Raw genomic sequence first — 13,382 nt, 5'->3', positions numbered from 1 at the left:
GTTTGCCAACATGCCAACTGGGAGACACACCAAACATGTGGAAGAAGGTGCTCTGGTCAGATGAAACCAAAATGGAACTTTTTGGCAACAATGCAAAACGTTATGTTTGGCGTAAAAGCAACACAGCTCATCACCCTGAACACACCATCCACACTGTCAAACATGGTGGTGGCAGCATCATGGTTTGGACCTGCTATTCTTCAGCAGGGACAGGGAAGATGGTTAAAATTGATGGGAAGATTGATGGAGCCAAATACAGGACCATTCTGGAAGAACCTGATGGAGTCTGCAAAAGACCTGAGACTGGGACGGAGATTTGTCTTCCAACAAGTGGGACACAATCATGAAGTGATCCAAAACAAGACAATGATCCAAAACATAAAGCAAAATCTACAATGGAATGGTTCAAAAATAAACATATCCAGGTGTTAGAATGGCCAAGTCAAAGTCCAGACCTGAATCCAATCGAGAATCTGTGGAAAGAACTGAAAACTGCTGTTCACAAATGCTCTCCATCCAACCTCACTGAGCTCGAGCTGTTTTGCAAGGAGGAATGGGAAAAAATGTCAGTCTTTCGGTGCAAAACTGATAGACATACCCCAAGCGACTTACAGCTGTAATCGCTGCAAAAGGTGGCGCTACAAAGTATTAACTTAAGGGCGCTGAATAATTTTGCACACCCAATTTTTCAGTTTTTGATTTGTTAAAAAAGTTTGAAATATCCAATAAATGTCGTTCCACTTCATGATTGTGTCCCACTTGTTGATTCTTCACAAAAAAATACAGTTTTATATCTTTGTGTTTGAAGCCTGAAATGTGGCAAAAGGTCGCAAAGTTCCAGAGGGCCGAATACTTTCGCAAGGCACTGTATATTACACACACACCACCCTGCGTCTGAAGCTAAGCAGGGCTGTTGTCGTGGCTAAATTATCAATCTGGCCCTCCTACCATCAGTCACCTAATCATCCCCAGCTTACAATTGGCTCAATTCACCCCTCTTCAACACTACCAAAGTTTGGGGTCACTTAGAAATGTCCTTGTTTTTTGTCTATTAAAACCTGTTAGAGATCGGGCTACTTTTTGCAACACTTCAACGTCCTGCTTCTCATGCCAGGAATATAGTATATGCATATGATTAGTATATGTGCATAGAAAACACTCTGAAGTTTCTAGAACTGGTTCAATGGTGTCTGTGACTATAACAGAACGAGTTCCGTGGTCAAAATCGCAAGGAAACGCAAGATTCACAACGAGTGTAGCTTGAATTGAGTACCCTGCATGTGAGTTTTAATGAACGTTTGAGTTTTAACGAGTGCTATTAGCATTTGGCGTAGCGCATTTGAATTTATTGTTGGCAAGGTGGGACGCTTGCGTGTCGGGTTGCCCAGAGAGGTTAAAACGACATCAAATTGATCTGTAATAGTGTAGACATGGGTTAATGTTGTAAATGACTATTGTAGCCTGACACAGATGATATTTTTTGAATTTTACCCCCTTTTCTCCCCAATTTTGTAGTATCCAATTATTAGCAGTTACTATCTTGTCTCATCGCTATAACTCCCGTACGGGCTCGGGAGAGACTAAGGTCGAAAGCCATGCGTCCTCTGAAACACAAACCAACCAAGCCGCCCTGCTTCTTAACACAGCGCGCATCCAACCCGGAAGCCAGCCGCACCAATGTGTCAGAGGGAACACAGTGCACCTGGCAACCTGGTTAGCGTGCACTGCGCCCGGCCCGCTGCAGGAGTCACTAGTGCGCGATGAGACAAGGATATCCCTAAAGGCCAAACCCTCCCTAACCCGGACGACGCTAGGCCAATTGTGCGTCTCCCCATGGACCTCGTCAGCTTATTCTTGTTCTGAGAAATGAAGGCTATTCCATGCGAGAAATTGCCAAGAAACTGAAGATCTCCTACTGGCCAATAAAAATGAAAGTTGGGCAAAAGGACGCCAACACCGGACAGAGGAACTCTGCCTAGAATGCCAGCATCCCGGAGTCGTCTTTTCACTGTTGACGTTAAGACTGGTGTTTTGTGGGTACGATTTAACGAAACTTACTCCCACTCTTTCTATTCTGGTTAGAGCCAGTTTGCACTTCTGTGAACTGTTTCTTGGCAATTTCTTGCATGGAATAGGCTTAATTTCTCAGAACAAGAATAGACTAACAAGTTTCAGAAGAAAGTTCTGTTTCTGGCCATTTTGAGCCTGTAATCGAATCCACAAGTCTGTTGCTCCAGATAATAAGAAAAGGCGATCAGTATGTACCTGGCTGAAGGAATATATCTATTGTTTACAGGAAACCCATTCAACAATTTTAGATGACGTTTTGTAGAAAAATAAATGGGGGGGTGAAATAATATATTTCTCCCACTAGCAAAGAAATTCATAAGGGGTGATGGTTTTAATTAACAGTAATTTTGATCCAAATGTGCAAATTGTCCAAACAGATCATAAAGGTAGATGGATTATTTTAAATATGTTATTGGACAATAAACCAATATGGCTTATTAACCTATACGGTCTGAATAATTATGATCCAAGCTTCTTTGAAAATGTATATAAGAATTTATCAATGCTACAAAGAACACTAGACTCTATTATTATGGTGGGAGATTTTAATACGGTCTTAAATACCTCTATGGACCGGAAAGGAAATCACTCTACAAACGATCAGCCTCGGGCACTTAAGGAAATCATGGATATATTGGAATTAATGGATATATGGAGACTTAAATATCCTGACCTATTGAGATATACATGGCGGAGGCTTAATCAAGCTAGTCATCTTGACTACTTTCTTATGCCATTCTCTCTGGTACCAAAAGTACAAAAATACATTTAAAAAAAGTGTTGATAGGGGACAGAATGCGGTCGGATCATCACATAATTGGCATATTACTCTTACAGAATTTCCACATGGGCGAGGATATTGGAGATTTAGTCAAAGCCTACTAGATGATAAATTGTTTAGAACTAGGACAGAAGAATTTATAATGGACTTTTTCAGACGTAACACAGGTACAGCAGTTCCCCTTACTGTGAAGGACACTTAAGTGTGCCTTTAGAGGCCATGCAATGCAGTACTCATCTATGAAATAAAAGCAATTTAGATCAAGAGTCCATATTAACAAATGAAATGGAAGGACTAACAGTACAGTTAAACAGTAATAAAAACTGTACCATAGAGGCACAGAATAAGTTAGAGGAAAAAGAAATGGAGGAACTTATTCAAGAAAGTTCCAGTGTATTATATTATAAAAATAAAGCTAACTGGATGGAATATGGGGAAAAATGCACAATTATTTTTCAATCTTCAATATAGAAATGCTGCTACCCCCAAACTGTGTTAACTTGTTACAAATGGAGCCACACATGATTCACCGATGATATTTTGAAAGAAAGTAAAGTACTTTAAGAATGTTTTAGTTTCAGTCTCCACTAACTGAAACGAATTGTAGGGATTTTTTCCTAATAATAATGTAAAATTAACATCTGTACAGAAAGACTCATGTGAATGCCAAATTACAGAGGAACTTCTTGATGCAATTGGGGCCTTTAAGGTTGGGGAAAATTCCAGGGCTGGATGGCATACCAGTGGAAGTTTACAAAACTCTTTTTGATATACTCAAAGGACCATTATTAGCATGTTTTAACCACTCCTGTATAAATGGTAAATTATCACGCAACAAGGTCTGATATTATTATTACTGAAAGAGGACTCAAGTGGAATATATAAAGATCCAGTCCATTTAAAAAAATTGGAGACCTCTTACACTTCAATGTTGTGATGCACAAGTCCTTGGCGCATAGAATTAAAGTATTGTCAGATATTATTCATCCTAATCAGACAGGTTTTTTACATGGATGATACATTGGAGATAATACAGTGGGGCAAAAAAGTATTGTCAGCCACCAATTGTTCAAGTTCTCTCACTTAAAAAGATGAGGCCTGTAATTTATCATAGGTACACTTCAACTATAACAGACAAAATGAGAAATCCAGAGAATCACATTTGTAGGATTTTTTATTCATTTATTTTCAAATTATGGTGAAAAATAAGTATTTGGTCAATAACAAAAGTTTCTCAATACTTTGTTATATACCCTTTGTTGGCAATGACAGAGGTCAAATGTTTTCTGTCATTCTTCACAAGGTTTTCACACACTGTTGCTGGTATTTTGGCCCATTCCTCAATGCAGATCTCCTCGAGCAGTGATGTTTTGGGGCTGTTGCTGGGCAACACGGACTTTCAACTCCCTCCAAAGATTTTCTATGGGGTTGAGATCTGGAGACTGGCTAGGCCACTCCAGGACCTTGAAATGCTTCTTAAGAAGCCACTCCTTTCTTGCCCGGGCGGTGTGTTTGGGATCATTGTCATGTTGAAAGACCCAGCCACGTTTCATCTTCAATGCCCTTGCTGATGGAAGGAGGGTTTCATTCAAAATCTCCTCGATACATGGCCCCATTCATTCTTTCCTCTACACGGATCAGTCGTCCTGGTCCCTTTGCAGAAAAACAGCCCAAGATCGAGGGAGATTGTATGTCTTCCATTTCCTAATAATTGCTCCCACAGTTGATTTCTTCAAACCAAGCTGCTTACCTATTGCAGATTCAGTCTTCCCAGCCTGGTGCAGGTCTACAATTTTGTTTCTGGTGTCCTTTGACAGTTCTTTGGTCTTGGCCATAGTGGAGTTTGGAGTGTGACTGTTTGAGGTTGTGGACAGGTGTCTTTTATACTGATAACAAGTTCAAACAGGTGCCATTAATACAGGTAACGAGTGGAGGACAGAGGAGCCGCTTAAAGAAGTTGTTACAGGTTTGTGAGAGCCAGAAATCTTGCTTGTTTGTAGGTGACCAAATACTTATTTTCCACCATAATTTGCAAATAAATTCATTACAAAATCCTACAATGTGATTTTCTGGATTTTTTTTTCTCATTTTGTCTGTCATAGTTGAAGTGTACCTATGATAAATGACAGGCCTCATCTTTTGAAGTGGGACAACTTGCAGAATTGGTGGCTGACTAAATACTTTTTTGCCCCACTTTACATTTAGTATCGAGGGGAGAGTGTTGGGAAGATTTTTCAAATACTGTGAGGAACTATAATTTGAATGGCTCTGAGGTAAAAAAAAAAAATGGCTGTAGCCCAGCGGGGCACTTTCCTGTATTTGACATTTTCATGAAGCAGTCCAAGTACTTCTATGCGTGCTCAGGCGGGTGCGCTAAGGCAACATTAGCAGGACAGAGAAGCCAGACACATGCTCACATGGAGCCCGTTAATGATGGTATAAAATCAATCCCAAAATATTTATCATGAGTGTAGCAGGTTGTGAACTCTGCAAACAATGTTTCGAGAATCAGAACGATAAGTTACTGTAATAGGTGCATTAACATAAATTAATGTATCCAAATGACGGGGATTAATGGTAAAATTGCCTGTTTTACAAACGGTAGGCTACCACATGGGGGTTTTAATAGACAGACTAGGCTAACAAAACAATTGCTTATTAGTAAACACTCCCGCTATTAAGAAGTGTATCTACATGATATGTGTTATTCCTCCCTCCGTCTTACCAATTCAACAGCGCTTTATTGGCATGGGAAACATGCCAAAGCAAGTGGATTAAACAGAACTGAAAAAAACTAAGTACAGTAAACATTGCACTCTTAAAGGTTTCAAAAGGACAGATGTTTCAAATGTTATCAGCAATGTGCAAATAGTTGTAGTACAAACAGCAGGGGAAGATAAGTAAACAGATAAATATTGGTTGTATTTACTAGGTTTGTGCCACTGGTTGCCCTGTTTTCATGGCAATGGGTCATACATCTTGCTGCTGTGATTGCACTTTGTGCTAACAGATATGGGAGTTTATCAATGTTTGTTTCCAAATTCATTGTGGGTCTGTGCTCTGTGGGAAATAAGTGGTTCTAATATGGACCTTTGGATGTAAGGAAGTGCAACTTATTTTTCATCTAATTTTGTGGTCAATGGGCACATAGGCAGACTTTCTTCATTTTGGGTTTGTCACAGTGGTCAGGTATTCTACTACTGTATACTTTCTGTTTAGGGCCAGATAGATGGGTTGATTCTTTTCAATGTTATAGTTTCTTCATAATTTGGTTGGGTCCAATTGTGTTACTGTCCTGGGGCTCTGTGTTTGAACGGAGCCCCCAGAACCAGTTGGCAGAGAGGACACTTCTCTAGGTTAATTTCTCTGTAGGTGGAATGTGTGGGCATCTCGCACACGCTCTCCTGTTCTTTTGCGCCCGCGCTCTCTCCCGTTCTTTTGCGCCCGCCCGCTCTCTCTCCCGTTCTTTTGCGCGCCCGCTCTCTCTCCCGTTCTTTTGCGTGCCCCCTCTCTCTCCCGTTCTTTTGCATGCGCGCTCCATCTCTTTAACCACTCTCTCTCCTCCCCTTTTAGAAGGATCCCAGTAGTGATGTGAGCAGTCCCAGCAGTACTGGACTGTCCCCTCCCTCGAAGCGAACCCGTAGGCAGACCAGCTCCAGCGACACCTCTCCCTCCCCCCAGGCCAAGGGCCAGAGGGTCTCCTGGGGCATGCCCACCTACCGCACCAGGTAAGCAGGCAAAAGAACAGCCTCTTTGACATACAGTTCTGGGTTGAGTTCCTGTACTGGCCGTGTGGACTGGGTTCAGCCCCATCTGTTGACTGTGTCTGAGAATGGGGCAGTCTCTTTGTGCAATGTGTTTTTATATTTACACATCTTAATGTATTTCAGGTTGTCATCTGGCGCCCTGCAAAATGGAAATGGTAACGTCAACGTTTTCATTTATTTTAAGACCATGACCACATTATTTGTGTGTAGGTACAGTATTTTTTGTACTATTAGTTAGATGGGACCTCTTTACCTTTGACCCCTGCAGCCCATAAGGAGGAGGGGGCAGGAGATCACTCTCACATGAATGGCCATGTTGACCGGAAGAGGAGCTGCCAAGTGAGGAAGAGCCAGTTTGAACACCTCAACCAGAGCCTGCTGTTTGACCAGCTCGTCAACAGGTAACACACACAGACCCTATGGGAAGACGCACACACAATTCCCTATAGGAAGACGAGGCCTCAGACCTGGTGGTACCGGGGTGGAGAGGGATGAACTGTAAAACACAAAGCGAAGACAGAGGTATGCGGTATGAATCGATACTGATGTGTGTGTTTGAAAATGTATGCACTCGCTCTTATCCAAAGCAACTTACTGTAGTGTCTGCTAAATGACAAAAATGTAAATGTATTGTCAGCACGGCGGAGGCAGTTCTTCAGGAGATGGACAACATCAGCAGCATCAGACAGAACAGGGAGGTGGAGAGACTCCGCATGTGGACAAACACTGAGGTGGTAAGTCTGTCAATCTGTATCATGCCATATGAAAGTGGGTTGTTGGTAACGATCTCCAGTGGTAGACGTTATGATGGCAAGCCAGCTAGCTAAACGTAGCCTGGCTGACGCGATGAATTCGAGTTAGGTGTTAGCAAGACTAAGCTAAACGTGCATATCCTCCACTCCTGATCTTCTAGGAAAACATGGACATGTACTCTCGTGTGAAGAGGAGGAAGGCACTGCGCAGGAACACCTTTGGCATGCAGACACACCACAAAGCCATGAGCAAGACAGAATCGGAAGAGGGGACTGAAGGTTTGTCTAAGTTTGGATTGCTTGTAAAGCTGCACAGGGACTTGGAGAGACCTGTAGTTTGTTGGTAATGCTTGCGGTTCACAAGATGATGATTTCACAAACACATCTTGTTTACTAATTAGAATCGCACGGTGAAGAAGAGGATGACGAAGCAGAGGAGGAGGAGGATGATGATGATGATGATGATGAAAGAGACGAGACCGAGGAGGCTGGAGAGGGGAACGACAGACCGTACAACCTGAGACAACGCAAGACCGTACAGAGATATGAGGCGCCATCTATTGGTAAAGAAAACATTGATTATTGTGTTGTTGTTTTTTTCCCGCAACACTAAGGGTAGTTTCCTGGACCCAGATTTTCTATTGAGTGTGCCTTATAGTAAAGGAGTAGTCTTAATGTAGGTCTGGGGAACTGGCCCTCTGCCTGAAACATTCCTTTTCTTTCCTGCGTAAAACCTTTTCCTGATATTGTCTTGGCTTTATGCTTCTTGAGTGCTGCTGCTTTTAACATCTTCTCTCTCACTGAATGCATTCCAGAGCCCGTCAACAGAAAACAAAACAACCCCTCCCTGTTTGACACCCACAGATCCCCAGCAAGGAGAAGCCATATACGGTGAGTGTTGTTCCCTGCATGAAAAATGATTTCATAAGACTGCTTACCTACAGTACATTGACATGGTCTAATATGGAGTGATTTTGTCTTTTGTCCTCCTTTCTTCTCCTCTGGTCCAGAGTGAAGAAGCATGCCATCCACAGTAGCGACACTACGTCGTCATCTGACGAGGAGAGATTTGAGAGGAGGAAAAGCAAAAGCATGACCCGGGCCAGGAACAGGTGAATACCTGTGGATTTTGTTATTAGATACAATTCATTAATGGCTTTTGACTAGGTAAAATCACTTTCCATTCACCACTCGTCCTGTATAGCACATTAGCTTCACTGCAAACCCTGGTGATACATGGCAGCTGTTATGCAACTGAAAGCTCACCACACATCGACTCTTATCTTTATCTCCTTTATTTGTTACTTGTAAAGGTGTCTGCCTTTGAGCCTGAGAGCAGAGGACCTGGCCAGTGGGGTGCTGAGAGACAGGGCCAAGGTGGGAGCTAGCCTCGCTGATGTGGACCCCATGAATCTGGACACCTCAGTGAAGTTTGACAGCGTAGGAGGGCTCTCCAACCACATCCAGTCTCTGAAGGAGATGGTGGTCTTCCCTCTACTTTACCCAGAGGTCTTCGAAAGGTTCAAGATACAGCCCCCAAGGTAAAGACCAAAGTCATCTGGAAGCGCAGATTAATTCATGTTCAGATATATCAAGTATGTATCCTCTTTTGTTTGCAATTTAGACAGATGAGGAAGAACAATTTAGCATTTTTTTGCATCATGGTCACAATGTAGTTCCAAGGTCAAATGGATTGTGTCTCCTTTAAACCTATTTACCTCTCACTCTCTCCTCTCCCACAGAGGGTGTCTGTTCTATGGCCCACCAGGTACAGGGAAGACCCTTGTAGCGCGGGCTTTGGCCAACGAGTGTAGTCAAGGAGACAAAAAGGTGTCTTTCTTCATGAGGAAGGGAGCCGACTGCCTCAGCAAGTGGGTCGGCGAATCAGAACGACAGCTACGCCTACTTTTTGACCAGGTGAGCATGATTAGGGCTGTTACGATGACCATATTACTGCAACACCGGCGGTCATGAGTCATAACCGCAGTCAAATAACACGTGATCGTTTAGTCACGGTAACTAGGCTTCTCCAGCCTCGGATGCTGCTGATGGTCATTAGAAGCCTACCAAACTTGCTAACTGCCTGGTACTCAGCACTTTATTGTCCCTCTAATCACTCTGACATCAATGCAAATGGTTTAGAATATAAAATCAAACACTTCATGAGAGCCCAGGAGCGTTTTGATGGCCTCTATTAAAAATAGGAGGATCCCATCAGCTTTCTATTAGGCTATGCCTGCGACATTTATTTATCAACTTTCCTAATATTAAGCACATTGCTTTGCTTTACAACAGGAGTATAGCCTACATGGCTGGCATGAAAATGAACCATGGGAAAAGCATTCACCATTTGCTATTTAAGTCCATTGATGACATGTATTTTTTCCCATGCTCCTGTTCTGGGACAGGTGCAAGATAATGGTCCATTCTAAATCAAAACTAATTTCACACACATTATTTTAAGAGCTCCCAGGTGGCACAAGCGGTCTAAGGCACTGCATCTCAGTGCTAGAGGTGTCACTACAGACCCTGGTTTCATTCCAGACTGTATCACAACTGGCCGTGATTGTGAGTCCCATAGGCGGCGCACAATTGGCCCATTGTCATCTGTGGTAGGCCGTTATTGTAAATAATTATTTGTTCTTAGCTGACTTGCCTAGTTAAATAAAAACTATTTAGTATTTGTATAGACAACATTAAATTAAGAATATCCTGATGTGTGACAATATTAGCCTATCACTTGTGTATGATGTATTATCATTTGTGGATGATGCCCAGCTTGTGCAGTAAAGCAAGAAACAGCTTGCCTTTTTTTGCGACTTTTTCAAATCATAGTAGCCTTGCCCATAGGCCTGTATGTTTTGATACGATTTGTGAATTAAAGTGGCCAAATAGGCACTACACCGTTTAAATCGAGTTAAATTTGGGGAAGATCATTTTCACCATAAAGATGCACCTTTATTATAAAAAATGCTTTTCCTGCTAATCGATTGTATTTTGGAACATTTGCGCTTATAGCCTATTGCAGTGCTGCGCTTATGTGAAGAAATGGCTCGTTGATCAATATTTTAAGCTAAATGTTCTGATCTGTTGCGTCAGCCTCATTGCTTTTAAAATGTTTTTTTGATGTGTGTTAATTTGGGATCTTTTGCATCTCACAACTGTCGCAGGCTATGTTTGGATGTTTATTTCTTGCACAGAAGGACAAGTAGAATAGAATTGGTCAACCTTTGTACCATGGGGGATAGCAGATTAAAACAGACCAGTGCTTTTCCTGTTCATTCGGCCTACTCATCTTGTTGGCTGACAAAGTAAATGTGGACAGTTCTAATCTTCAATATGTGCCTCGGAATTCAATAAGAGGGGCGTGTGCATTTGCCTCCCCGATGTCTCTTCACTTGTAGCCTTAGCTGAGATGCCTGTGAGAAGACCTGATCACATGACGCGCATTGGTTAATAAGAATTGAGATAGCTGAGAGTGCCCTGTGAGTGAGATGTTTTTTTGGAGCATGGCAGCCGAGAGAAGGGTATTATCATATTCAGCCCAAGGCCAAAATGGCCACTTTTTTTTAGGGGGCATTATGGCCACACAAGGGGGATGCCGTCAGGAAATTCGAGGCCTGGTGAGAATATTATCAAGTGCTCGTCAAATTGTGAATGAGAGACTGATGGTGTGCGGCCTGCACAAGAAACGTATCAGAGCTCATGCCTTTCGCGTAACTTTCTTAAAATCCTCTAGTCGCATCATGCAGCCTTAGAATGTATAAAAAATCTAAACATATAGCCCAACATTTGTATTACAACTGAAGTTGCTAAATTAAGTATTTTCTGCTCAACACAGAATAGCCGCATGTGTGCGCACTTTCTTGGAAATCGTTTGGTGAAAATTTTATTTTATTCAGCCATGTCCAATTGTATTCTTCATACTATAACATGACACTAAATAATGCCATGGAATTCTAAGCAAATCTTGTCTGCTAAATGAACTAGTGTAGCCCACAGCCATATGGCATAGCCATATCAGGGCCTAACATAAGGACAACTCAGAGTATGCTATCCTTGAACGCATTTTGCCACACCTGCAATAACATCTGCCAAATATGTGTATGTGACAGATAAAAATGTGATTTGATGTTTTCTTCTGAAATAGGCTGCATTTTCTTCATATCATGTTTCTTTAGACCTGTCTAACAGGCTGACTACACCGCTCGTGTTGCGTGCGCAAGCATTGCAAAATAAATGTAGATATCTACAGTGCCTTGCGAAAGTATTCGGCCCCCTTGAACTTTGCCACATTTCAGGCTTCAAACATAAAGATAAAACTATTTTTTGTGAAGAATCAACAAGTGGGACACAATCATGAAGTGGAACAACATTTATTGGATATTTCAAACTTTTTTAACAAATCAAAAACTGAAAAATTGGGCGTGCAAAATTATTCAGCCCCTTTACTTTCAGTGCAGCAAACTCTCTCCAGAAGTTCAGTGAGGATCTCTGAATGATCCAATGTTGACCTAAATGACTAATGATGATAAATACAATCCACCTGTGTGTAATCAAGTCTCCGTATAAATGCACCTGCACTGTGATAGTCTCAGAGGTCCGTTAAAAGCGCAGAGAGCATCGTGAAGAACAAGGAACACACCAGGCAGGTCCGAGATACTGTTGTGAAGAAGTTTAAAGCCGGATTTGGATACAAAAAGATTTCCCAAGCTTTAAACATCCCAAGGAGCACTGTGCAAGCGATAATATTGAAATGGAAGGAGTATCAGACCACTGCAAATCTACCAAGACCTGGCCGTCCCTCTAAACTTTCAACTCATACAAGGAGAAGACTGATCAGAGATGCAGCCAAGAGGCCCATGATCACTCTGGATGAACTGCAGAGATCTACAGCTGAGGTGGGAGACTCTGTCCATAGGACAACAATCAGTCGTATATTGCACAAATCTGGCCTTTATGGAAGAGTGGCAAGAAGAAAGCCATTTCTTAAAGATATCCATAAAAAGTGTTGTTTAAATTTTGCCACAGGCCACCTGGGAGACACACCAAACATGTGGAAGAAGGTGCTCTGGTCAGATGAAACCAAAATTGAACTTTTTGGCAACAATGCAAAACGTTATGTTTGGCGTAAAAGCAACACAGCTCATCACCCTGAACACACCATCCACACTGTCAAACATGGTGGTGGCAGCATCATGGTTTGGACCTGCTATTCTTCAGCAGGGACAGGGAAGATGGTTAAAATTGATGGGAAGATGGATGGAGCCAAATACAGGACTATTCTGGAAGAACCTGATGGAGTCTGCAAAAGACCTGAGACTGGGACGGAGATTTGTCTTCCAACAAGACGATCCAAAACATAAAGCAAAATCTACAATGGAATGGTTCAAAAATAAACATATCCAGGTGTTAGAATAGCCAAGTCAAAGTCCAGACCTGAATCCAATCAAGAATCTGTGGAAAGAACTGAAAACTGCTGTTCACAAATGCTCTCCATCCAACCTCACTGAGCTCGAGCTGTTTTGCAAGGAGGAATGGGAAAACATTTCAGTCTCTCGATGTGCAAAACTGATAGACATACCCCAAGCGACTTACAGCTGTAATCGCAGCAAAAGGTGGCGCTACAAAGTATTAACTTAAGGGGGCTGAATAATTTTGCACACCCAATTTTTCAGTTTTTGATTTGTTAAAAAAGTTTGAAATATCCAATAAAAATAAGTCGGTCTGCTAAATGACTTAAATGTAAATGTTCCACTTCATGATTGTGTCCCACTTGTTGTTGATTCTTCACAAAAAAATAGTTTTATATCTTTGTTTGAAGCTTGAAATGTGGCAAAAGGTCGCAAAGTTCAAGGGGGCTGAATACTTTCGCAAGGCACTGTATATTATTCAATTATTGCAGAAGTCAGTTCTATTTGTGACGCAGATCGCGGTGCAAGTCCGGCCTCTCCCATCTCCTTATTGGTTTATAGAAGCAGTTACCATCAGGCTGTTAATGGCCTGGAACTC

General features: G+C 42.0%; 1 protein-coding gene across 1 annotated transcript in view; it reads left to right on the top strand.

Annotated features, from left to right (window-relative positions):
• The window catches only part of LOC135505725 (ATPase family AAA domain-containing protein 2B-like), a 121,914-nt gene that overhangs the window by 12,515 nt on the left and 96,017 nt on the right, over positions 1-13,382 (top strand). Inside the window, exons 2-11 of the mRNA XM_064924799.1 lie at positions 6,425-6,579; positions 6,742-6,773; positions 6,887-7,019; positions 7,256-7,352; positions 7,532-7,649; positions 7,772-7,933; positions 8,186-8,261; positions 8,381-8,482; positions 8,684-8,911; positions 9,113-9,287. Coding sequence (XP_064780871.1) covers positions 6,425-6,579; positions 6,742-6,773; positions 6,887-7,019; positions 7,256-7,352; positions 7,532-7,649; positions 7,772-7,933; positions 8,186-8,261; positions 8,381-8,482; positions 8,684-8,911; positions 9,113-9,287 — 1,278 coding nt within the window. The remainder of the gene's footprint in view (positions 1-6,424; positions 6,580-6,741; positions 6,774-6,886; positions 7,020-7,255; positions 7,353-7,531; positions 7,650-7,771; positions 7,934-8,185; positions 8,262-8,380; positions 8,483-8,683; positions 8,912-9,112; positions 9,288-13,382) is intronic.

Source organism: Oncorhynchus masou, chromosome 19 (assembly GCF_036934945.1).
Source record: "Oncorhynchus masou masou isolate Uvic2021 chromosome 19, UVic_Omas_1.1, whole genome shotgun sequence".
In the NCBI taxonomy this organism is placed as follows: Eukaryota; Metazoa; Chordata; class Actinopteri; order Salmoniformes; family Salmonidae; genus Oncorhynchus; species Oncorhynchus masou.
This window is presented reverse-complemented; position numbering and strand designations above follow the sequence as displayed.